Below are 26,882 nucleotides of genomic sequence, written 5' to 3'. Positions count from 1 at the left end.
CTTCTGAGCTCTTTAGTGCACAAGGTCTCATAGGAGGGTCCCTCCCACTTGCATCCAATGCGGTTGATTGCCCTCAAAGCCTTTTTCCATCATGGAGTGCGCACAATGTGAAAAGACAAAGCGCATTGGATGAAAAGCCTAGTAAGTTCCCTAGTTGCATCATTACTTGCTTGGTTTTGCATGCTTGCTTGAATGCTTGCTCTCTTTAGAGAGGCTCTAGGTCCTGCAAGCAAAGGGTTTCGTATTGCTGTGTGGAAGTAGAACTACGAGTACCCCCAAATGTTGCTTGGCTCTGTACGTCTTCCTCTGAACCCAACCATGTTCTCTTTGATGCCTCACTAGCCTCAATATCCTCAGGCAGAGGCCCACACACAACCGCGTCCTACCAACTGCTGTCTTTTCTTATCTTGCAGCTCGGCTTTTATGTTTGCAAGCACCAATGCCTTTCCCGATTAAACCTGTGAAATGGGCCTTAACATGGATTATAGACCCTTCTAAGCAAACCCCGCGATAATTACATTTCCACTTTTGGGTGCCTGACACATGTGTGACATGCACCCACATGGCATCCCTAGTGCTCAGAAAGGCAGGGCAAGATTGGCACCCTGGCATGAAAACCTCCAAATTTCAAAATCTGTATTTTCTTTTTTTTGCAAATGGAAGAAAAAAGACACAAATTAGCACAACCAACCTGAGAAATGGCGGGCACGGAAGCTGAGAAGTATGGGAAGAGCTGGAAGGGGTTGATTGTTGCAACACGGGTTGATTGTTGCAACATGGGAAGAGCTGGAAGGGGTTGATTGTTGCTTTAGCGTAAACGGCCCTTCGGAGAGAGGGGCTCACGCCCCCCTCCGCACCTTCCCCCAAGTAGGCTGGTGTGAAACTGCGCGCCGCAACGGACCCAAAATTTACAGCCCATATGCAGTAGGTGTATAATAACTCACCGCATATGCATGTAGCCTGGTTGGCAGTGTGCCAACCTTCTCCATAATCGTCTCATGCTATCTAGCCACAATCAGCCACCATCCGGTGTTAATATGACTCAAAAGCTTACCATTTTATGTAATTTTGTGCTCATTTTGATGTACTTCCAAAGTAGAATAAGTGTAGAGTAGAAAAACTTTAAAAAAAGTATTTTTTGAGTGTCGTTCCCTCCCCCGTCCCCGTTCCCTACTTATGGCCGTCCCCGTCCCCGTCCCCCGTCCCTTGTGACTATGAATAGACAACATGTTCCTCTTCTTTGTATGGAAGACGGTCCATGTGCTCGAGTTCCTCTCACAAAGACCCAAAGTACAATCTTCTGAGAGGACTCAAACGGTGAGGCATTTCTGCCAGTAAAAGAACGAAACATTGTAAGTACAATCATCATTGATCACTGTATCATGTATATGTTATAACTTATAAATTGAAATAACAATCTTGTCTTTTAGAGTTGTACTCACCAAGTGAGGGCTACAGATCCCATACTTCTCCCACCATGAGACTGGCTGAAGCTGTCTCTCTCGCATGACAGCATTGTGTCTACCAAATGTGTGGCTAGCATTCCGGTACACTAGCCGCTCATCCTCCAAGCGTCTCATGAGCTCCACATCACCTCCTGTCCAATTCTGAATGTAATCTTGCCATCCGTCTTCTAACTCTTCATTAACATACTATGCCTCACTCCGTCGTGCAATATGTGGGCAACCGCGTGGATTGATCTATCAAAACCAATCCCACCGGTCGTTCCAAACCTTGAAAAATTAGCCATAAATGATCAAAGCTCTTAGCTAAAGCCTATAATACAAAATACAATAAGAAGGCAACTAGTTGGAAGTTCAAACTTAGCATGTTGAGTACCTCTCATCTTTAAAGAGAATGCATCAGTTAAGAGCCTCTCCAATCCGGTCCATGAACTTGTACAAGAGTGTTGCCCTCCATGTCAGTGATGCGAAGAACACACTAGATTGGTTAAAGAGCACTCAACAAAGCCTCTGCCTCCTTCCACCAACCTTCTTGCATCACTTTGCATGCACAAGCAACTACCTTCAGGTGCTCATGCTCCTCCCAGCTCATCCAATCTTGGCAGACCACTGTGTGCATGTGTCCCTGTGAGACTCTCACTCCCCTCTCAACCATAATGAACATAAATGCAAACCTTGTTTGTGAGGGCTTCATAAGCTCAAGGACACTATTGGCATGATACATTGCCAAGTCCTAGGGTCTCTTGGTAACAAACTTCAACAAGCTACGCGCAGTGTCAAAGATGTTAGCAATCCACCCAATCTTTGCAAGATCTTCAATGACCAAGTCTAGGCTATGGGATGCACATGGAGTACATACAATGAACGGGAACTCATCCTCTAGCATCCATCCCAAAGATAGACAACTGCTACCATTGTCAGTGACCACCTGCACTATGTTTTGTGGACCTATCTCCATGATACCCTCTCGGTAGTGTGACCATATAAACTCTCGTGTCACCACTGTCCTAGGCACGGATGCATCAATCACACGCAAAAACATAGTGCCCTTGCAAGAGGACACCAAAACATCGTACGCATTCTTGTTGCGTATATCTAACCACCCATCACATAACAATGTGTGACCATACTTGGTCCAAGTGACTTTTAATGGCTCCATCTCCACCTCCACTGCTTGCTACTCTCTTCTGAGCTCTTTAGTGCACAAGGTCTCATAGGAGGGTCCCTCCCACTTGCATCCAATGCGGTTGATTGCCCTCAAAGCCTTTTTCCATCATGGAGTGCGCACAATGTGAAAAGACAAAGCGCATTGGATGAAAAGCCTAGTAAGTTCCCTAGTTGCATCATTACTTGCTTGGTTTTGCATGCTTGCTTGAATGCTTGCTCTCTTTAGAGAGGCTCTAGGTCCTGCAAGCAAAGGGTTTCGTATTGCTGTGTGGAAGTAGAACTACGAGTACCCCCAAATGTTGCTTGGCTCTGTACGTCTTCCTCTGAACCCAACCATGTTCTCTTTGATGCCTCACTAGCCTCAATATCCTCAGGCAGAGGCCCACACACAACCGCGTCCTACCAACTGCTGTCTTTTCTTATCTTGCAGCTCGGCTTTTATGTTTGCAAGCACCAATGCCTTTCCCGATTAAACCTGTGAAATGGGCCTTAACATGGATTATAGACCCTTCTAAGCAAACCCCGCGATAATTACATTTCCACTTTTGGGTGCCTGACACATGTGTGACATGCACCCACATGGCATCCCTAGTGCTCAGAAAGGCAGGGCAAGATTGGCACCCTGGCATGAAAACCTCCAAATTTCAAAATCTGTATTTTCTTTTTTTTGCAAATGGAAGAAAAAAGACACAAATTAGCACAACCAACCTGAGAAATGGCGGGCACGGAAGCTGAGAAGTATGGGAAGAGCTGGAAGGGGTTGATTGTTGCAACACGGGATCTCCTTCAAACGTTCTCACAAGTGCAGGTAGACGTTTTTTTCGAAAAAAGGACTCTCTGGATTAAAAAAACACCTAAATCGTTCAACTGTCCATTTGGACTTGAATGAAACACGTTTCATTCAAATCTAATGTTTCGTTTCAAACAAACTGAATGAAACACGTGTCATTGCAACTATGCACAGAATGCTCTCACTTTTGAGCAGCTAAGTTGGGTCACAACCTAAAGCTCTCATAACAATGTAGCATACAATAGGTTGACCGTTGTGACATGCAACAAAGCCTTCTTTAAACCTGTGAGTTTATGCAATCCCCTTTACTTAACAGAGAAGGTAAGAGTCCACACTAAATTGGGTCCAAATTACACATTAAAGGGCACCCCCCCCCCCAAGGGCGGGGCAAGCCGGAGTATTTGCTTGTATTACCTTGAAGAACTTGTACAATGATGTGAATGATGATTGTGAACTATCAAATGCAAGAACGCAGAGGACCAAACACTGATTAAGCCATATGATGACCCAATACCACTATAGAGACACTTATGCAAGTCCAAATATGCTAAGCATATGCATATATGCTGGCTAAAGATGAAAGGATCTTCTATGCTGCCTAGGGGATGAAGCATGAAATGCTTGAAGGCTGAATTGTATGCTCTAGAAAACCCGAAGGCTTTTAGGCACACAAGCTCACTAAATGATTGATGAACTCTTGATAAAAATGAGATGATTTTATGCACCGAAGTATGGGGCACCTTATATACTACCATATGCTGCCGGTCGGTGGAGAAAACATGCTATCAGCCTGTTTGAAATGCCCAAGACCTGCTGAAATAAGCATTAAATCTTGCGCCAAGTTCACATGTGTGATGTGCTAAGCCTATTGCTGGCCGACTACTGTTTACGGGTTGCCCATGCTAGCCGACTGCTGTTGTAGGGCCTGAAAGGCTGCCAACTGGGAATTAGGGGCTGGCCCACGTATCCATGCTTCTAAATGCTTTGGCATGCTTTGTAAAGCCAAAACCTTTAAACAAATAACCTTAATTTCAATCTTCCATCACAAGTTCCATTAAAACAATAAAAACATAACCGACGATTCTAGCAACACCACCTGAAGATAGAAGCGTTTTGTCTCTATGTCTGTAAGGTTGTCGAGCCTTTGACCCATATCATCACCTCCCAATGTGGTTACTGCTAATGCCTATAAGAAAACATTTCTCTCTCTCTCTCTCTCTCTCTCTCTCTCTCTCTCTCTCAGACACACACGAACGCACGCATGCACCCCACACATGATGAAGGCAAAGAGGACAACTTGAATCTTATTATCACACCAATGTAAACTTATAAACATACGAGGGAGGGCCTCCAACAGGTGCAGCAAGCCAAAGATCCAACAGATGGCAAGCCTTTGTGAAGCTTCTTGGAAGATCAGAGAGAGAGAGACAGACACACACACACACACACACACAGAGATTAACGTCTGCAAAAGGCCACAAGGGTCTATGGACCAAGAGTTACAATGAATCCATGAGTAACTGAATCATGGAATAACAAACTGAAAATAAAACAAGAACTAAACTAAAACTGAGCTCTCACTGTCAAAAATGTCAAAGAAATCCGTAAGTGCTACACTGAGGCTCAACTGTAAAATAGCAAAACATTCTCATAAATAGAGATACAATCCACAAGGGCAGGGCAATAAGTGTGTAGCGGGGGTGGTGGCTCACAGGGCAATAGGCTCCGTATCTGTAATTGTGCACTGGCTGTATATGTCCACAGTTCAGTGGTACTCTCCGATATCGCTGAAGATCTCCCGAACCTGGAGCTGGCGAGGGGATGGTACTCTTGGTCCTCTCGGTCGTTGACGTCTAGATCTCTGGATCCGAGCAGCTCTCTCGAAGGAAACACCGGGGAACCTCAAAGCCTGTATACATTGCCTGGTCTGTCTCACAGGCTGGTCATCCTCAGATGGCTCCCTCTGGCGCCTAAAGGAGGTGGGTGCAAAGAAGCTCATGATGGGTAACTAGGATGTGTATGTAGGCTGCCTCTGTCTCATGTAAAGTAAATGGTCTCTGTGCCACCTGATCTCTAGTAGGCAAAGCCCCAAGCATCTCTGATCTGGTTAGTCTAGAACTCTCGTAAGTGGCCCAAACCCCTCCCGGAAAAGACAGTGGAACCTCCCCATCCACACATGTAGTGCTCCTCTGTCTCCACCCCGAGAGTGCACAGCAAGGTGATCCTGACCTCTGGGGATATATGCTGCTCTCCCTGTCTACTACAGAGAGAGAAAGAAAGAAAGTTATATTAAACGTCTTAAAAAGACCCAGTGGGTCTATGAGACCAACAGTAATACAATACTGTCCATGTAATCTCATCATGGTAAAAAAGAAAACAAAGACAAGAGCTATGAACTGCAAATGTCAAATCCGAGTACAAATTGGGACCATCATCATCATACAACCTATGGAGCTAACCCCCCGGTAGGGGGAGGGGGCCATCAAGGATATCGAGCCTGTAGAAGGCTCTGCAAATCCGCCGGGTGTGGGAAGGTGGCTCTGTGCATCTCCAGGATCTCCTCAAGCTGGGACTGATGTCTGTGTTGCTGGCGAGGTCTAGGGAGTCTGGGACGTAGGGCTCGCAATAGTGCCGTGGCCCAATCTAGAAGAGATGTTCTTTAACATCTACTAAAGACCGAAAAGATGTATGAGACAAAAAGTGTTACAAAACTTTCATGTGTAAACTAAAGATCTTAGACAAGCAAGCAATCATAGCAAAAAAAAAAAAAAATAGGCCCGCATACTGCACAGGCCCTACACGTACAAGGAATAGTGATGATGTCAATGAAATCTCAGTGGAACACATCATATGCAATCCTCCTGTACTAAATATACAAGGAGGCAATGTCCACTGCCACCACCCGAGGCAGTGCCCTGTGATATCACTGGAACACATCATATGCCATCCTCCGTCAGGCCAGACATGAACTGCCCACTTGCACGCGGGGTGTTATTAAAGAGAGATCATCAATCCTCCACAGAGCTAGACACCCACAACCTCGGAGATCTTAAGCCCTCCTCCTGTAAGCTGAGTTAAAAATACTCCAACATTGTGGAGGGGACTACCTCGCGCGATGGGCATTGCCTCCCAAAAAAAAATTTATGCACACCTGCCTTCCCTCACCGGCCCTCCCTCTCCTCGTTGCCCTTTCCCTTCCTGCGTGCACCCCAACTTTTGCCGTCTTCGGCCTCCTGTGTATGCCCCCTAACCTCCCGCCTTCTTCCTTCTTGCCGCCTCTGGAGCCCCTGCACCCACCCTATCCTTCCAACCTCTGCGCCATCTCATCCCGCTGACCCTTCCACTTTTGCCCGCTTATTCCATCTTCTCCGTCAGCCCCGTCCTCCTGGCCTTCTTTGCGCCCCCAACCCCCCCCCCCCCCCCCCGGGCGGCACGCCTGAGCGTCTTCATCACCCGAACCCTATCCACTTCAGCCTCTCCTTCATCACGTGTTCTCAGCTTTGGGGCAAATTTTTTCTGTGGCAAGTTTCAGCATCTTCTGGTCTTCACTCCTAAAAGAAGACCACATGATGGCAGCCGCTAAGTCATTCCCGACAGAGGCTGCCATCCCTTGCCTTTCCTTCCTTCTCAGAAGCGCACCTCCAATTCCTCGCTTCGACAGTCAGGTCCTTCAAGGCCTTTACCTTGGTCTGCAAAATTGTGGCTAGTTCCCCAACACATGGAAAACTCAAGGATCTTTTGCAGCCAAGCCTTATCAGCAAGACTCAAAAGATCATCGATCTTTTACAGCTCCTATTTTGCAGAGAGTTGAGTACTCTGGCCTCCTCGGCCAATGCTTCATTATGATCCATGACTGGAAGATTAACCACATCTTCTTGCAAAAGAAGGATACTATCATGAAGGTCAATCTTTGAAACTCGAGCTATCATCCAATGGCTAAATGCCCTGCCGGCAAATGGGACACCTTGCTAGCCCTTGTCCCCACCATCAGTCCAGGAGGACGCCTCCAGTAGTCCCCCCAACCCCAGCTCCCAGCTCAACTCCTCAACACGGGGTAGGGGGGGATACCGGCCCCCAGGATTAAGAGCATCAAGTTCCAGCCTCTGAGGATCACCATGCAGGAGAGTGGCACACCGTCGGTCCAAGGCGAAACCATCGTCCAACTTCCAGATACGTTCTTATCAAAGAACTATTACGTGCACTTATCTCAACAACCCCTGACAGTGATGCCCCCCGGGGGCCCCTTTCTAGATACCCTTGCCTCGTTATGATCCCCCTTCAGGCATCCAGATTTCAATGAGGGCCTTTGACCTTATAGAGCTTCCAACAAGCCTGACCTCGGACCCCTGACCCACCTCCCTTGCAGGTGAACCCTTCTTCCTGCGAGCTCCACCCCCCCCCCCCCCCCCCATCCTCTCCTCCTCCATCCCCTCCCTCCCTCTTCCACCTCGGCAAAGCACTCCGGTTGCCCGCCAACCACACCTGACCTGGAGAGGAGGCAACATGCTTGTTTGGTTCGCCGCTTGATCCACGACCTCTCAAACCAATAGCAATGACCATCACCGCCTCTCCCCCCCTTCAGGACAACCAGTTGACTACAGCTTCTTTTAATGCCTCCTTGTCGAGCGAGTAAGCATCTTCAAGGAGATGGTAACATGCTCACTCACTTCTAGCCATTGGCACAGATGGAGGTGGGTGCCTCTCGCCACAAGGACCCAAAAGTCCTCCAGTCTATCGGTGCTTCTCTTTGTATTTCGTCATGTTTCAACTAAAGGACAAAGAAGCCATTGATCTTGCCATGCAAAATGTCATAGAACTTGATGCCTTTCCTTGGGTTGCTCCGTGCATAGCGCAAGGTAAAGAGATTGTTAGCTTCATTACGTGGCACCAACTCATTCTCTCCGAGTTCACGATAAGGTCTCCAAACAAGGACCTCCTCAAATATTTTGAAACCCGCTTCGCCTACAATTGTCTGATGCTAGAGAGGTTGACCGAGGTGCACAATGTTCTCAAGCAAAAAGTGGTGAGCGATGAGTGGAACAATTGGCCAACCTCTCGCAAAGCACGAGGAAGATCCCATGGGGTGAAGTGAAGCATGTTGTCGACATCACCAAGCCTATCATCCACATGCTCAGAATTGTGGATAGCAGAAAGCCATGCATTGGTAAGGTGTACGAAGGCATCGACAAGATGGTGGAGCACATCAAGGGGCTGAAAGTAGATGAACACAAGCAAGAGAAACTTCAAAAACTATGCAGGGGAGGTGAGATTAATACCATTCAAATATGCATGTGGCTGCATTTGTGCTAGATGCGGAGTTCCAAAACAATGGGCAAGTGAGGGATAATGAAGTCTCTGAAGGTTGGGATCTTATTCTTGCGAGACTGGTTCCAAATGCTATGGTATGTAGAGCAATTAGAAGCCAGCTCTCCTTGTATAGGAGCAAAGCTAGAAAGTTTGGTTTTGCACATGCGCAGGCGGACAGGACACATGTGAGAGGGACTCTTTAGTGGGAGGATTATGGAGCAGCAACTCTAGATCTTCAACGTCTTGCCATTCGCATTCTTTCTCAAAATGCAAGTTTCTCTCCTATTGAGCAACTATGGAGTGTCATTAGCCATGTTGCCTCAAAGAAGACGAACCGCCTGTTAACAACTATAACAAATGATTTGGTGTAAGTGGCAACCAACTTGCGCCTTTTGGCTCAAGTTGCGAGTGGTAATCTTGACAATGAGAGCTTCATATCCATGAAGGGAGATTCGGATTCAGATTCCGATGAGCTTCCAGCTTCACCAACTCACAATGCAGCTACAAATGAGTGATACTCTAAGCTCTAATTGACATTTCCTTTTTAGAGTGCCTTAATAGCTCTTTCCATTCATTTTCTTAGTAATCCAAGCCCTCTATTGTAAACTTGTTTTTTTCTTGAGAAATCTATGAACATGGCTAGCTCTTGCTACTTCTGAAAATTGTTCTCTTTGAAGTTTTTCCCAATTTGTACACTGTAAATCTATTGCATTCTTTACTCTATTTGTCTATCTTGTAACTTGTTCGCAACATAATTAATGTCTCATTCCTATCTAAACTATATCTCATGATGACGAGTCATTCCCATTCCCGTTCCAAGAACAAACGTCCCCATTCCGAAGTCGGGCCTCAGTTCCATTCCCATTCCCGTTCCCATTCCACATTCCATGTGACTATGAAAAACACTCCATGAGGACACTCCCCGGCAGGAGTAAATGCCCGGAAGATGATGGGCTTCTGATTTTCTTATTTCTTCGGCATAGGGAACTCGTGGAAGGCGGCCTCAAAGTTACCCTCAATGAGATTTTGACAGCGGCCTTCATTCCAGAGAAGCTGTCAAAGGGATTGATTCATTTGATTTCCAAGGAGGGTGGTGACACATTGGAGATTTGGCAATGTAGGCCCATCACCCTCCTAGGAACCTCCTACAAAATCCTAGCCAAAGCCAATAGCCAGCAACTACAGCACCTATCCTCTCTGATTTGATTCATGGCACACATACAGGTTTCGTCCAACATCGGGGCATTCTGGACAACATCTTGACTTTTTTGGAGGCAACCACTTCGGCCACGTTGAAGCAACAAGATCTTATAGTGCTCCTTCTAGATTTTGAGAAAACCTATGACAAGGTGAACTCGGGTTTTCTAGAGGGGACGATGTGCCGGATGAGATTTCCTGGAAGTGGGTCCCAAGTGTTACTCGGCCCTATTCGGCTTCACACAACCAGGTTCTCAATCAAGGAGGTAGATGCGACAGATTTCCGCTTTCACGCTTGGACCAACACGGCTGTCCATTTGCACCTTATCTATTTTTGTTTGTTGTTGAGGCTATGAGTAGTTCTCTCTCTGCTCATGAGACAAGGCCCCAAGGATTGTCTTCCTATGTCCATGCAAAAGGAGTTACTTGATTGAGAATTTGTCAATTACATATCAGCATACCTATCCAGAGATGAAGGGAATCTGCAGAGATTCGATGAGGCAATTGAGATCTTCTCATCCGCAGCACAGATCAATTGTGCACAAGTCATGTGGATTCTAGGTTGGCTCATCCCCCACCCCGACTTAGTTGAGGCTTTTTAGTGGAACTCGAATGGAACTCCAATTCGTTATCTTGGATGCCAGGTTGGTATCAATATTTCTCCACAATAGCTATGAGGACTTCTTAGTCTAAGAGTGATTTAAGACATGATTAAAAGACTTAACACTAAAAACTAAGATGCTTAGAGCGGAAAGTTATGTGTTGTTGCATTCAGACACAAGGCCTTGTTAAATAGAGCCTAAAGAGGTGCAAATGAAGAGGCACATCGCTGACGATAGGATGTGACTCTTGAATGAATAGTTATGTTCTTTGGACGTAGAGATGTGTCCTTTAATCAATAGGTGTGTCTCTTTGAAGAGACATGTCCTTTGGTGATGACCCATGTGAGAGGGTGTGACCCTACACTAGTGTCCTTTCAATGATTAGGAGTAATTAAGGGTAATTAAGAGAGACTAAGTCACAATCATGACATTCCCTCCCACTGAAAATAAGATCCAAGGTTCAATAAGCAATTGTTGTTGACGAAAGAACTCTTGAAGTAATTCTGGGTACTGTTGTAGATCTTCATCACTTTGCCAAGTTGAATCTGAATTCCAAATCTTTCCATTGTACAAGGAATTCATCTTCTGTCGAGTTTCTTTCTGTCATACATCAAGAATCTTCGCTGGAATCAAGATCATATGCTCATCTTCAATCTCTAGAACATAATCGGAAATGTCTGGAATAGGAGAATCTCCTTGTACAAACTTCTTGATCCATGATGTGTGAAAAGTCAGATGAATCTTTTCCAATGAAGGTAGTAACTCCAACTTGTAACTCAAAGGAGAATTCTTCTTAATAATTCGAAAAGGACCATAGTAACATGGTCGTAACTTTGGAAAAACTAATTTCACTATTTTATATCGATGAGGAGCCCCGAACAAAAGAACCATATAACCTTCTTTGAATTCATCATGTCGACGACGTCAGTTAGCTACTTGTTGATATTGTTCTTGAACTCGAATCATATGATCTCGAACTCGAAGAAGAACATCTTTCATTTCTTGAACTAACTAATCCGCTGATGCCACCTTGTGTTGAAGAACAAAGTTCGATGGTACAACTGGTATATGACCATAAACGACTGGACTCATGCCTATTGCTGCGTGATGAGAAATATTGTAAGCAACCTCCATCAATGGTAGATAATCTTCCCAACATGCTAGGCGAGACTGAATATAATGTCTAAGCATCTCTTCAAGAATTTCATTAACTCTTTCAGTTTCGCCATATTTCTGTGAATGATGTGCTCAACTAAACGATAAATTTATGCCAAGTAACTTGAAAAGTGAAGTCTAGAAATGTCCTGTAAACTTAGAATCTCGATCTAAAATAATCGACTTTGGCAACCCATGCATACTGAAGAAATAATGAAGCAATATCCGGAGCTTGAGTTGTCTTCTTGCATGGTATAAGATATGCCATTTTAGACAATCTGCCAACCACCAACATTATCTGTGTATTACCTTTTGAAGAACAAGGTAAAAATGCAATGCAAACAATACTAATTCTTTCCCAAAATTCATTTGGTGCTGGAAGCTGTCTATTGGCTTTCATTTGTTGACAAGAGAAACATGTTGTAACAAACTTTATAACATCTTGTTTCATTTGAGGCCAATAATCAAAAGTTGGCAGCAACCAATAAGTCTTGTTGATACCAAGATGAGTTGCATAAGCAACCTCATGATGTTCCTTAACCAAGAGTACGCATACTTGTGTTATGAGAAACACAAATGATATCCTAATAATATAATAATCCATTGAGGAGAAAATAAGCTACATAAATCTTCAAATCAGAAGAAGTAGACTGAGGAATCGTAATCACTCAAAAAGCTTTTACAAAATCTCGATCGTTTGCATAATGATCCACAAAAGTTTCTAAGGCCAAAAACATTCTGCTAAGAGCATCGGCAACTACATTAGAAAGACTACGCGCATATTCAATAGCCATGTAGAAGTTTGCCAAATACTCCACCCATTTGCCTTGTCGTGAATTCATAACTAGTTGAGTGAAAATATACTTCAAGGAATGATAATCTGTCTTCACAACGGAATCTGCTCCTAAAAGATAATGTTTCCAAGCTCGATAGGCATGAACAATTGCCAAGAATTCCTTATCGTATACTCAATAACGTGTTTAAATTGTTGAATGCTTATGACTATCAAAGGCGATGGCACGGCCTTGTTGCATGAGAATTGCGCCAGTTGCAATATTAGAAGGCTGAAGCATTTGTCATGACTTCAACAGGAAGATTGGGGTCTGCAATTGCCATTACTAGGGTTGTTGTCAAAGCAAGCTTTATATACCTAGATGAATCTAGGAACATGCCCATATTCACCTTTTAGGAACGTGCATGTTATATACTCATGGTACGCAACCCACAAGACTATATAACTATCAACTCCATCATGCAAAGTATGGACTAGATACTACGGCATCCCCACTAAAGTCATCAGTGCCCAATAGTGGGTGTAGAAATCAAGATATGCTCCACACACACACACACAAGAGCATATATTCACACAAAGGCCTTCGTACTAAGTTTCTGTCAAACCTCCGGAGATGCAGGGCAGACTCAGCCATAACGAAGCAGGGCAGACTCAAAGCAAGCTTTAGCTTATCAAAGGCGTGAGAGGCATCATCTATCCATCAGAAAGCAGGGGATGACTTTAAACCTCTGTCAAAGGTGCTACAATTTTGAAAACTTAAAGACCTTCATATGATAAAAATTGGCAAGACCCAACATTATGAATATTTTACGGCATCTGCCACAATCTTGAATAACTTGCATCTTCTAAGGATCAACGGAAATGCAGCATTCACTTTTCTCTGGATTGATAAAAAGTGCATTATCTCGTAGAACCTGGAAAACTTGACGTAGATGCTTTTTGTGCTCATCGATTGAAGCACTAAATGCCAGAATATTGTCAAGATAAATAATCATGAAATTGTCCAGAAATGGTCGAAAAAGGTCATTCATGAGACGCATAAAAGTGGTTGGGGCATTGGTTAACCCAAAAGGCATGACCAAATACTCATAATGTCCATACTTCATGCGAAAGGCAGTCTTGTGCTCATCACCTTCACGAATACAGATCTAATGATATCCGGATAATCTTGGAAAATACTTTGGCATGATTCATGAAGCAACTGATAAAAGAATTCATCAATCTGAGGAAGAGGATATTTATTCTTGATGGTCAGTTTGTTGCGGGCACGATAATCAATGCAAAGTTGCATTGACTTATCTTTCTTTTTCACTAGCAAAACTGGTGCACCAAAAGAACTCTTGTGAGACAAATATGACCTTTGTTCAACAGCTCCGTTAACTCTCACGATCTATTTCTTGGGATTCAGTAAAAGAGACTCGATATGGAGCACGAGTAGCTGGTGAACTGCCAAGAAGTAAATCAATCTAATGATCCACTGGGCGTTGAGAAGGCAAAACTGGAGGGAGTTTCGCAGGAAACAAATCCAAATGTGGGGCAAAGAAAGGTTGAGCCAAATATGCCACCTTGGATTTCTGGTCAAGCACCGTCGCATTTGTAGAAAAAACCATTAAGAGTGTCGAAGAACAACCGGCATTTTGAACCCATCGCTTTGCCTGTGATGCGGACAAGGTTGGTGTGGGTGGAGGGTTGATCGCGAACACCTTGGAGATCGATGTCCATACCATTTTTGACAAATTGTAGAGTGTGGCTGCAAAAACTGATGTGAGGGTCGGCCATTGTTGACCCAAGATCATATCGTATCAAGATAAAGGCATAACCTCAAAATCCAGCTTATCGCAATATTGGTGAATGCGAAAGTAAAGTCAAGTAGCCATAGTGTTGCATCTAAATCCCGATCCATCTACCAACTCAATCTCGTAAGTGTGGGAATTGCGAGTGGTGCGTATCTTCAAAGTTCAATCGTTGCACCACTATCACGGCCACAAAATTGTGAGAAGAGCCACTATCACTTAGAACAGTAATGGGTCAGCCAAAAATTGAGCCAATTAGTGTCAACACCTCAGTGGACACGAAAGCTGGAATTGTAGAGGCAGACTGTGTTTTAGCCACTAAGGTAATGACGCAAGCGTGTGCATGCTCATATACGACCATAACACGCTTGCATCTAGAAGTTTCTAAAGACGGAAACTAAGACTTGTCTTCCGAGGTGAAAGGTTACACGTTGGAGTTCTATCGATTACTAGGACATTTAGGGCACTTGAACCATCGATAGTTTCCGGAACAAATGGAGCATACGTCTATCTTCTGTTGGCCTATAGCAAGGGACTGCTTCAAGTTACAAGATTGGTCACGTCCAAGTCTCATACGGTCTTCTCGTCATTGATAAGACTGTTGGCACCATGGGCGGTCAGAAGACAACCCCTCTCGTTGGCGAGGCTTCTGGAATAACTGCTGCTGAGAAGTGGGTCAAGGTTGAGAACTGCCAAAAGATTTGGAACCATCATGAACGAATTTATTACCATTGCCGAAAGTACAAGAACCTGGGCGACCTTAAGATGAAGATCCATGTTATGTGCCTGGGATATCGGCTATGTGTTCAACATAGCGAATAGCAACTGCGAGATCAACTGGGTCATAGTTGTGAAGATCCGTACACAACGTGAGGGTTAGTCCCTCGATAAAAGCATGTAGCTTATCTTTAGGAGACAATGTTGAAATCTCCAGTACAAAGCTGGTAAAATTGCGAGATATAAGATGCCAATGATCATGTTTGGGTCAAATGGCGTAGCCGAGATCGTGCTTGAAAATCAACATTGACAAGTATAAAGAGCTTACGAATGACACACTCGAATTTTTCCAACGTACTGACGGCCTTCCCATCAGACAGTCGTGTTGCCACCATAAGAATGCATTGTCTTTCAATAAAGACACGGCGAAGGTAATCTTTCTTACATAGGTGAGGTCTATGGAATCAAAGTAGAAGCAAAGCTTGTGCAGCCATTGGTCAAGTGTGCGCTTATTACGTTGGCTGTTTTTCTTAGTTTTTGATGCTTGTTACAAACAATAAATAACTTTTAGGTCATCAGCTTCTACCTCTGGGGGTATCACGCCGGTGTCTGGATAGGTACGTCGATTGACGCCGTTGAACTTGCAGGTTGAGAATGCCGGGACTGCATCTACTACACCAGAGTCTCCAGAGTCTTCTGGAATTAACCTTGCATAGCCGCCATCTGGGTCTGTATCTCCTGTTGCCATCGGGTGAGAACAGATTTGTCCTCAATGATTGGTTCATCCACCGTGGTGGTGGATGGAACTCGATTGCGCTGCTACAGCTCTTGTTGGCGCTGTTGTGCCCTAGTGAGAACCATCGCTGGGAGGGCGAGTCGATGCCATAGAGTAAGATCGGAGCGAGGAGGTCAGGAAGAAGCAAGAATAGATCACCTGATGTAGCGGGGGGGAGGGGGGGAGAACAGATTCATCCTCAATGATTGGTTCATACCGTGGTAGACCGTAGGAGATGGAACTGGATTGCGTTGCTGCAGCTCTTCTTGGCGCTCTTGTGCCCTAGTGAGACGCCGGGAGGGCAAGTCAATGCCATAGAGTAAGATCGGAGCGAGGTTGTTAGGAAGGGAGCAAGAATAGATCAACCGATGTAGCCGCGGAGGGGGGGGGGGGGGCGGATCAACAGGTACCGTGATCGAGCTAGGACTCTCCGGTACTATTGTAGGTGTCCGACGAGAATAATCCAGTGAGCCAGCACATACAGTAAACAAGGAAGGTAGTCCCGCTCGATAGAGACCAAACTCGTGGAAGAGGATATGGCACACCGGAATGGAGAGGCCCACGTAATACCGCCGCAGTAATGGTGCAGATATTCCTCTAGGGTTGTAAGAGCAAAGCTTCACACGTCGTACAGGCGAGGCTCTGAGGTAGGTATAGCTACTTGTACTCCAAAGATGCGAGGTGGAGGATCAGGTACAGGAGAAGGTATTGCAGGTGTTGCCGGAGAAGGTGCCCACGGAGGAGAGTTATGGATGTAACTGAACTCATAACTCCCTTCATCCAAAAGGTACTGCAATAAAAAGAGATTTATTGGAAAATGGTAAGGTGTGTCCAGTAGATGCGAGTGGGTGTCTTCAGCCCGTACAAGGTAATGTTGGCTCCCAAAGAGTGTTGTGCCCAGAGAAGAATGAAACACCAGGTTTCTTCAACATGGAATACGACATTTTTTGTTTGTGTGTATTTATGCAGGCACAAAATGAGAAACTAGAAGGAGCACACCTGATGTATGGTTTTTTTGTTGTTTTGCAGAGAAGCAAATAATCATCGCAGGGGCTAGCTATTTTCGAGAATGTAACGGCATCTGCTTCCGTTCTTTCTTTCTTTTTTTCTCGTTGTGCTGTGTGTGCGCGGGGTGTAGGCAAAAGGTGGCCGATTGGGTCATTTTTGTTTTTTTGTTTTTGAAGAGGCGGACCATTAACCGGACGGCTGGGGTAGGGCGCCCGTTATTTTTGTGGCTAGTTAGGCCTGGGCATTGTTGGCTAGCTGACGTGGCTGGGAAGACTTTTTAAAAGCCTTAAGTTATAAGGCTTGAAAAGCCTTAGGCTTTCGTTTAAAAACGTTTTTTTTTTTGTAAAACATCAAACGATGTGTCGACTCAGGGAAAGGACGACGACTTCTTGCAATCGTTGCTGTTATAGCCTAGAAGAGCCCTAAGGCTGACACGTGCGAGTACAGAAGGAGTCTAGCACTAGTTGGGCAAGCCAGAACACCCGATGAGGCTAGCCATCATTGTTTTTTTTTTGTTGTTGTAGGGAATTTGGGAAAAACTAAATTTTAGCAAAATTAACAAAATTGAAAGGAGCATTCTCTCCCTCTCTTCCATACAAACCCTGGTATGGTTGAGTTAGGGTTAGGGTTTTTTGGATGTGGGCATCCTATAGGTTGGAACTTGTTTGCTCTCATACCACTGTGAAGACTTCTTTTTCTATTAGTAATTTAAGACATGATTAAGAGACTTAACACTGAAAAGTAAGATGCTTAGAGCGAAAAGTTGTGTTGTTGCTGCATTGAGACACAAGGCCTTGTTAAATAGGACCTAAAGAGGTGGAGGAGGAGGCACTTGACTCAGCGGTGGCCTTCTCGTTCCCTCTCTGTGGCCCATGCGACCGGGAGTGGACTCTCGAGCTCGCTCTTAGCACTTTGAAGACTCAGGCAGTTGAGTTTTCCCACCGTGTGAGCGATCTGGAGGTGACAGATGTGATAGGCCGACTATGGGAGTTGGCTCATTTTTTCTTGGATCCCGGGAGTGTGGATGCCTCAGGGATTCGCCATTTGGTCGTTCGCATAGTGGCAGACTTAGCACGCGACCCTCGATATGTATGCATACACGAGGTTGCTCTGTCTGAGCGAGAGACAATCGCCATGGGACACAGCCACTGGCGCCTGATCCGTGATTCTTGCAGCACACCAGGTGGGCAGATTCGTAGCCGCTCAGATGGGGACTATTCTCCATCCAAGCCGCTTGCGAAGGCCCGCCGTACGGCTGAGACAGCATCCACCTCAGCAGGTCATCCATGAGGATCATCTCATGGAATGTACAGGGCCTCGGCGAAGCACATTACATACGCTATCGTGGTTGCTTGAGGCAGGAGCTGCAGAGATGCCTGGTTGGTGGCAGTATTGATATTTTGATGATGTAGGAGCACCACTTGGGTGAGAGTAGGATTTGGAGATATGGTTCGGTGATGCCTGGTAGATGGGACACCTTTTGGTCTGCAGGGTTCGGCCCTTTGGGTGGACAGGGAGGAGTATGCATGGTCATTGCAGATGTATGGCGACAGGCCACTGTGGATCGAGGGATCATTGTGCCTGGTAGAGCACAGTATGTCATTCTGAGGATACATGATGAGCTCTTGGGCGTGCTTAACGTCTATGCGCCCAACCATGCTAGTGCCAGAGCAGAGTTCTGGACCCAGGTTACGGATGCATTGCCAGATGCCGCACATTGGTGTGTCGGGGGAGACTTCGGCATGCTTGAGGACCCGGCCGATAGGGTGGGAGGCAGTCATGTTACAGTGCACGGCACGGAGCTTGCAGCTTGGGAGCGATTTTGCATGTCACTGAGGATCACTGATGCATGGCAGCATGGGGCCTTCTCCCGCTCTCAGGACAGTCTTAGTTTCTCTCGGTCGAATCGCCGACAGGGAGGGACTAATCTATCACGGATTGATCGCTTTTATGTGGGCGACTGGTTAGTGGAGCGAGGGGGCTCCGTTGGCATTCTCGCTGGCACCTCATTTTCCGACCATGCGCCAGTTATTTTGACACTTGAGGAGAGGACACAGGAGCCCAGCCTGCAGTTGAGGATCCCAGAGAGGGTACTTACAGATCCTAGTCTCACTGAGGACATTGAGAGGATCTGGCATGATAGTCAGTGCTCTGACCAGGATGCAGCAGGCCAGTGTGCCCAGGGACTCATCGAGCTTAGCTCTTTTCTGCACGCGGCAGCTTTGACACGGCTGAGAGAGACTCACGAGCGGGAGCATCGGCTGAGACGCAGCCTTGCTTCGCTCTAGCGCCTTTAGGAGCAGCAGCCTGCATGTGAGTGGGTGGCGTCCCAGCTGAGTCAGGCACGCCAGGAGGTTAGAGAGACAGAGGAGCAGAGAAATGAGTTTTACTATCGCCGCCAGGCCTCTCAGTGGACGCAGCTTGGTGATAGAGTGACTGGGGAGTTTTTTGAGATCACTGGACCCCGCCATGCTCGAGCAGGAGTCCGTCAGCTTGGGAGGCCGGACGGATCGGTAGCTACTGACCCCGGGGAGATCAGAGCCATTCCCACTGGTTTCTATAGAGACTTACTTTCAGCGGAGCCAGCCACCACTGAGACTCGGGATGCTTGCAGACAGACTGTGTGGGCCCATGTGCAGAGGAGGGTCACAGATCGTATGCGTACAGTTCTGGGTGAGCCACTTTCAGAGGTTGAGCTTGCTGAGGCCTTGAGGGTCCTGCCGCGCCATAGTTGCCCAGGGGAGGACGGATTGACGCCTGCCTTTTTGATGCGCTATTGGGACCTTTTGGGGCCAGGCCTCCGCAGGGGCTTTCAGTATGTTTTGGACACTGGGGTGATGCCACAGAGCTTTTCAGAGGGCTTGATCTTTCTTATCCCCAAGGGGGAGGGAGTATCAGATGATATTCGGCATTGGAGACCTATTACGATCCTCAATACTGTCTACAAGGTCTTAGCAAAGGCCTTGAGTTTGAGGATCCAGCCCTTCCTGGGGGAGTTGATTCATGCTACCCAGACAGGATTCGTCAAGGAACGTAGTATCCTTGACAACATTTTCACCTTCTGGGAGGCGACGGCCCGAGCTAGATTTCTTGGAGAGCACTTGGTCGTGATGCTTCTCGATTTTGAGAAGGCATACGATAGAGTCGATTGGGGTTTCTTAGAGGGCACTATGCTTCGCCTGGGCTTTGAGCCAGGTTGGATTAGAGGCATAGGGCTACCCCGGCTCTTTGTGTGGGCATGGGGATAGTGTGAAACCACCCCCATGAGGGCCAAGAAGGCCCTAGCTGAACCCACCAGCCATGGAGGGGCTGTAGGACAGCCCTAGGGGCAGTCTAAAGGCAGACATTCAGGAGATGCAGCCTTTGTATGGCTGTAGGGCAGGTATGGGGCAGCCCATACAGGCTGCCCAGCCCTCAGATTGTTTGCGAACACATTGTCCAGCCATGTAGAAGCATACACATAATGCCCAGCCAACAAGGGAAAAAAGCACTGGAATTTATGTGATTTTTTCAGCATTAAATGCTGAAATACTCAGTTGTGGGACATTTAATGCTGGCCGCCTGGACTTCAACTGGCCGACTGCTCTAGGTGGAGTAGTATAAATAGCAGAGCCCATAATCCCATTTGATCATCTCATATTTCACCAAGAGCTCAAGCATACAAGGGCTAGGACAGCCAAGAAGTTGCTAAGCAAAGGGGTGAAGGACTGCAAGTCAAGGGCAGAGTTTTCTCAGCCAAGAAATGTCAAGATTTCTGTATTTTCTTTTCAAATTTATATCATTCTAATAAAGCAAATACACCATCCGTGGTGGGGGCCCTACAGAGGAGGGTATTTGGGACCCAATACTGTGTCCTCTCCATCTCTCCCTCTCTCTCTCTATTTTCTGCATATCTTCATTCAATTTGTGCGTTTATTCCGTCGCGAAAAGAGTGTTGATTTCTGAGCATTGAAGTTACCGACCTTCTTCGAAGCTTCCGCATGTTACAAACCATTTGAAAAATGGGGCTTAGTTTTTGTGGGTCCCATTTGCCTATAACTGCTAAGGGAACACATGCGCGTTTCATAAAATGGGCCGAGGCCAAAGAATAATGTGATCAAGCTATGTGATAAGGACCTTTGTGTAAAGCCTTAGCTTATAGTGCTTTGTAAGACCTTAGCTTCGGTAGAAGATCTAGGGTGTTAGACATGTGTATGTGTGTACACCTTACTATGACATACCACATGCCTTAGTGTGTACACCTTACTATGTTTGAAGGGTATCGCATACCACATGCCTTACTAAGTTTGTAGAATATGCTAAATGGTGTAAGCACTGAAGGGCTCTATTTAGAGAGAATTTTTGAATTGTTTATTTGAGCTTAATAAAAACACTAACTCAGGTTTTGCTTCGTGGGAAATCCTGCTGTTTCTTCTGTTCATGATAAATTTTCTCTCTCAGGAACTAGATAAATTTTCTCTCTCCTTTTCTAACATGGTATCAGATCAGGGTTCTCTGCGTCTGTATGGGTCCTCCTTTTGTGAGAGAGAGAATTAGCCAATGGTAACATGTTCAAAGGCTGAAAAGGAGGTGGCTGGAATTGTGTGGGTTCTCAACATGATGAGTTCAGACCTGCCAAGAATAAGAGGCAGTTTCTAGGTGGGTCAGGTCCATCTATGTGTGTATGAGACTGTTAAACAGCCGCAGATGGTCGTGCACTGGCTTGCAATCGTGCCAGCGGCTGCTTAGAGGTGTGGAGCACACAGTTGGAAGAAAGACCTTGGTGTGTCCGTGGATGTTCGTGTGTGCTCATGGCCAAAAGGGTGGCTAAAGCAAAGGTCAAGGCAGTGGTTCTTCTGTGCAACAATGTGTTCTAAGCCTCGGTGAATTTTTGATTTCAGACTTAATGGTTCTTCTGTGCAACAATGTGTTCTAAGCCTTAGCGAATGAGTTCAGACTCAGTGGTGGGGGTTGTGTGGCTATGTTAACAACACAACCCAGTATCATCAATCAGGAGTGCTAGAAATAATGTGATCAACCTATGTGTGAAAAGGACCTTTGAATAAAGCCTTAGCTGTTAGTGCTTTGTGAAACCTCAGCTTAGGTAAAAGATCTAGGTGGTTAGACATGTGTATTTGTGTACACCTAACTATGTTTGAAGGATATGACATACCACATGCCTTACTAAGTTTGTAAAATATGCTAACAGGTGGAGGCTCTATTTAAAGAGCATATTTTGTATTATTTAATTGAGCTTAATAAAAACACTAGCTGGGGCTTTGCCTCGTGGAACATCATGCCGTTTCTTCTGTTTATCAAGAGTATGAGAGAGAAGTAGACATAGGTTAAGCCCCTTTTCTAGCATGTAGAACTTGAGTTTGTCAGAGAAATGAAATGATATATTAACGTCTTCAGAAGGCCAAAATGACCTATCAGACCAAAAAGGTTACAACAATTGGTGGATATGATACAATGTCTGTGTAAGAAAAGCTAAAAACAACTAAACAACTAACTGAAACTGAAACAACTATGAGGAAAAGTAAGGTACTAGGAGCTCCTAATGGATAACATTTGGGAGGAAAACTCCAGCAACAAAGGTAAGCATCATACACATCACTATCCAAAGATGTCTCTCATCGGTCGATGGCGGATATCCTCAATGTCCTCCATGGTGAGTACTCTGACTGGACGTCTCCCATGCCGTGCTAGAATGGTCATGATCCTCTATTGTAGTCTCCGCCGGTGTCGAGATGGCCCTCTCATCTTGGGGCGCCTGGACCGCCCCAGCTCTATAGCCCGATCAATCAGTGTACCTCTGGCGGCTATACTTTGGGGCTAGCTACAATGCCTGCTGGCCCGACTGCTCACTCTCTGGTCGAAAGAAGTCTCTAATCTGCCTCTGTAGGTGTCTCTCCCTCTCTGATCCCCTCCCTCTCAAGAGACCCTCTCTATGTCTACGCAGCTCCAGCAAGTATAATCCGAGGCATCTCTGATCCTGGTATCTCATGACTCTAGAAAGTGGTCCGAAACCCTCTCTGAACAGGCAGTGAAAACGGCCTCGTATCTCATAATATATTGGACAGTGACATATGTAATGCAACTCTGTCTCTGGCTCCATCTAGCATAGCTGACAAATCCTGGCCTCAGCTGGTACTCCTCTGAATCTGCCAGTCTCAATCTCTAGCTGGTGTGAGGATGTGCGCATCTGACCAATAGCACACCGTACCCCATGAGAAAGATGAGTATCCATGTAGCTGGGTCTAATCACAAACCCATCCTCCGTGAGCTGGAGAAGATGATCTCTATAGAAAGCCATCTTCGTACCAAGCTCGTGTGTCGGCTATATCCATGTCCTCCTAGTGTCCAGCTGAGTCAAGTCTTGCCTGATAAGTCTGGTAATCTCTGCCCGTGTGAGAGAGAGGGAGGGTGCATCCAGGGAGTACTAAAATGGAGGTAGCCTGTCCATACTAAAGCCATGCAGTTGGAACCAAGCTGTCATCTGTGCATACCAACATGATCCGTCTCCCTGTAATGCCAACTGTCGTGAAGACTCCAGGGCTAAGCGAGCATATCTGTCTCTAGGGAGAGCCCAAGTGCTATGTATAAAGGAGACTAATCGAGTGACTGCCTCTACTACCAATGGGGCGGCAGCCATCTCCGCACGGATAATATCATGTGGTACAGAGGCCTTGGCCCTAATCATCCAGGAAATCATAGAAACCAAGGGCCTCTCCATACATCTCCATCCATCAGTGCTACCAGCTCGGCTGTGGTGATCCACTGAGGGTCCCCATATCTCCACCCCATACAGCATGGCTGAAGTGACCAAAGTGTCAAAGAGCCAGAGCTTTGTTCGAGGTTCCTGAAACTGAACCTGCAAACACATCCTCTCTAGTCTCCCCAATGCTGCATAAGCTCTGTTCAATCTACCAAACCATCATGATCATATGCTCTCCCAGTCCTCATCTTGTCAATAGCTTTCCTTACCTTCTCAGTAGTCAAGAAAGGACATGTCTCTCGGCATGGCCCCGATGGGTCTGGCAGGGGCGGCTGTCCTAGTGCTGTGTACAGGGATGCTGCATACTCACCCCAAATCTTTGTGGAGGTAATGGCTGGTGATGGTGAATGCTCATGGAATAGTCTCCATGCCTCGCCTGAGTCTTGCCTCATAAATAACTGATACAAATCCCTCTCTAACTGAGCAAGATAAGCCCTCTTCTTCCGTCGCACTAGGTGCCGGAAGGTAATCCGTGACTGTTTGTGAGTGGTAACACCCATGAGCACCTCTCTCTGTAATCTGATCCTCATCTCTCTGCACTCCTCATCATACCAACTGTTATTCCCAGATCGTTTTCGTGTAGGCTGACTATCGGGATATGCCTCTGATGCTGCACCATGAAGCGTCTCTATCAATATCTGAGTGAGCTCATCTAATGGCCGTCCCGGCTCCTCGGCACATAAGCGTCTCTATATCTCATCCGTGTACACGGTGTCAGTCTCCCTCGTAAAGGTATAACGAGTGGAGACCTGGAGCAGTGCTGAACTGAAATGTGAGAGTGAAGGACAAGATACCATGATCCACTGCTATTCCAACCGGCCTAGTGCAACCGGCCTAGTGCCTACCATAAAATCCTAAAAAGAGGGAATGAGACTGGGCTAAGCCATAACATAGTCCACTGTACTAGCACCATGCCGATGTGGAAAGCTAGAAACCGCCCGATGTCGGGAATCTCTGTAGGCCATTCAAGATGGCCAATCTATGTGCAATCCCCATGTCTATCAAATACTCCCATACACTGTATGTTCCTCATCCTGTGAGAGTCTAGATAGGCCCATATCCCTAACATCAAGCTCCCTCAACATCTCCTCTGAGGTATCATAAAATACTGTCTGGTTATGGGTGGTCCTGGCATTGAAGTCCCCCAGGAGAATGATGTCACCATCCGTGGAGAACTCCCAAATGTCATCATCCAAAATAGAAAAGGGAGATTGCCCGCTAGGTGATGCATACACTGATGTACTAGGAGCAAAATAGCATATAGCAATGTAGAGATATCTGCCCGTCTCTGCCCTCAGTCTAACCCACACGTACCTAGCCTGCTCATCTCTTCGGACTATATGTCTTAGTGGCTGTAGCTCCTCTCTAAACAATACTGCCACTCCTCCTGAGCCCCGTCCTCTATGCTCTAAACGAGTCTCCTGTCTACAAGCTGTCTCCCATCGGTATCCACTAACATGTGGCATGGACTGTCCAGGAGCCTAATGCGTCTCACAGTAGAAGATGATGTCCCTCCCAATGAAACTATCCTCAAAAGCCCCTACATCAAGGCGTAGAGATCCATTACAATTCCAAGTAGCAACTTTGAGTGTAGTCCCATAGGTCTCGCGCCGTCATGAAGAGCGCCTCTCCATAATCACCACTCTACTATCTCTATAGAAGGCCACTTTCCCTTTCTCTCGGGCTGCCCTTATCTCGGGCATAACTTCTTTCATGTGGGCAAGTTGCGAGAGTGTGAGGTCATCTCCAAGAAATATTCCCGTCTTCTTGAGTGTAGGACATCTCTTCAAGAAGTCCTCCTTCGCTTCCGTGGAGGGGAATCGAATAATAAGTGCTCTCTCCTTAGAAGATTCGCCACTACCTTCTCTCTTCTTTCCCACTCTCCATGCCTTTGTGTGCGTGGCTTCCATGCCCATCATAGAGAAGAGCTCCTTGGTTTCCCCTTCCGCATCATCACGGTCTTTTAGACCGGACACTTGAACATGTAAGGCCCGGGTCTTCCTCCTTTGCTCCTCTTCAAGGGTCATGTTGATGATGGTGGGAGTGGGGATGGGTGGCGATTCTTTACCTTTCCCTTTCTTGGCGACCTCGATCCATTTCTCCGCATCGTCCATCTTCTTTTGTGTCTTTGTGATCACCTCCACCCATAAAGATGTCTTCTCTTTATGTTGCTCCTCCTCAAGCTTGCCTTTTGAAGTGGCTTCCAACTCCTTTTTGAGGGCTGAGATTTCAGCCGCTTGACTTTTAGCATGCAATTTGGCCTCCACTAGTTCCTCCTTTAAGGCTGAAATCTCAGCCTCTTGCTTGGATGTTCTCTCTTCGAGCTCTTGGATTTTGCCAAATCCCTTCTCGAGTTTGGAGAGGCGGTTTATGATTGCGGTAGCAGAAGAGTCGACCATCTTCTTGTTTTCTTTGATAATTGTGCCGAGCTTGTCCTCCACCTTCACGAGCTCCTCTTTAACTCCCGTCTTGGCCATGGCTTTTTGCAGAACTTCCCACAGCCAATGGACTGGAAATTAATCCATGACACCAGCACGAAACAGCAGTAGCACGGAGGGGGGGGGGGGATTGGGTTCAAGCCATGTAGGAGTTATGTTGCTGCCTTGGGGGCCTAAGGAAGGGTGGGTGGGAAGAGGGAGGCGGAGGGACGGGCCAGCCCAGGCGGAGAGAGAGGCGGGCGAACAGCGAACAGGGAGAGGGAGAGAGAGAGAGAGAGAGAGAGAGAGAGAGAGAGAGAGTTAGAGAGAGAGAGAGAGAGAGAGAGAGGGCCGGCGGAAGCGAAAAAAGGGAGAGAGGGGGGGCGTCGAGCAGGGGCGAACAGCAAGAGTGGCGGGAGGCAGAAAATGCAGGGGTGGGGGAGGGATGGTGGGGCTCTGAAAACGCAGAGGGGGAGAGAGAGAGAGAGAGATGGCGGGACTGAAAACGCACAGGGCGGAAGAGAGGCGGGCGGAAGCGAACAAAGGGAGAGAGGGAGAAGAGGACAGGCGGGCGGAAGCGAAGAGAGAGAGAAAGAAAGAAAGAAAGAAAGAAAGAAAGTTATATTAACGTCCACGGGAGGCCGAATCCGACCTATGGGACAGATCAAGTACATCCATTTACATTCCACTCTGGGTATCGATGCCAAAGAGGCATAAAACTGAAAAAGAAATAACTCAAAATGAACTCTTAAGACTCTTAAGAGTTTAAGTTACAATGGGTTCTATTGCATCTAGTTCGAAATTGAGGTTCAAAATAAAAATAGCTATATTTCATCCATGGATGGATTTGCTCTTGAGGGGGGTGGGGTACGGAATTCTTTAATGATTGCTTGTCCTCCTCTGTATATTGCCCATTTGCCATTCTTTCTTGCTTCTTTAAC

General features: G+C 46.4%; 1 protein-coding gene across 2 annotated transcripts in view; it reads right to left on the bottom strand.

Moving 5' to 3' along the window:
• Nucleotides 1-26,882, bottom strand: part of LOC147615797 (putative polyribonucleotide nucleotidyltransferase 1, chloroplastic) — a 116,434-nt gene that overhangs the window by 27,145 nt on the left and 62,407 nt on the right. For both annotated transcript variants that reach the window (XM_086778405.1, XM_086778406.1), the window contains one exon: nt 4,517-4,606. In XM_086778405.1, the coding sequence (XP_086634531.1) occupies nt 4,517-4,606 (90 nt within the window). The remainder of the gene's footprint in view (nt 1-4,516; nt 4,607-26,882) is intronic.

Source organism: Cibotium barometz, chromosome 39, assembly GCF_041138505.1.
Source record: "Cibotium barometz isolate CiBa-2024 chromosome 39, ASM4113850v1, whole genome shotgun sequence".
Taxonomy (NCBI): domain Eukaryota; kingdom Viridiplantae; phylum Streptophyta; class Polypodiopsida; order Cyatheales; family Cibotiaceae; genus Cibotium; species Cibotium barometz.
Note: the sequence above shows the minus strand (reverse complement) of the source record. Positions and strands in the feature narration are given on the sequence as shown.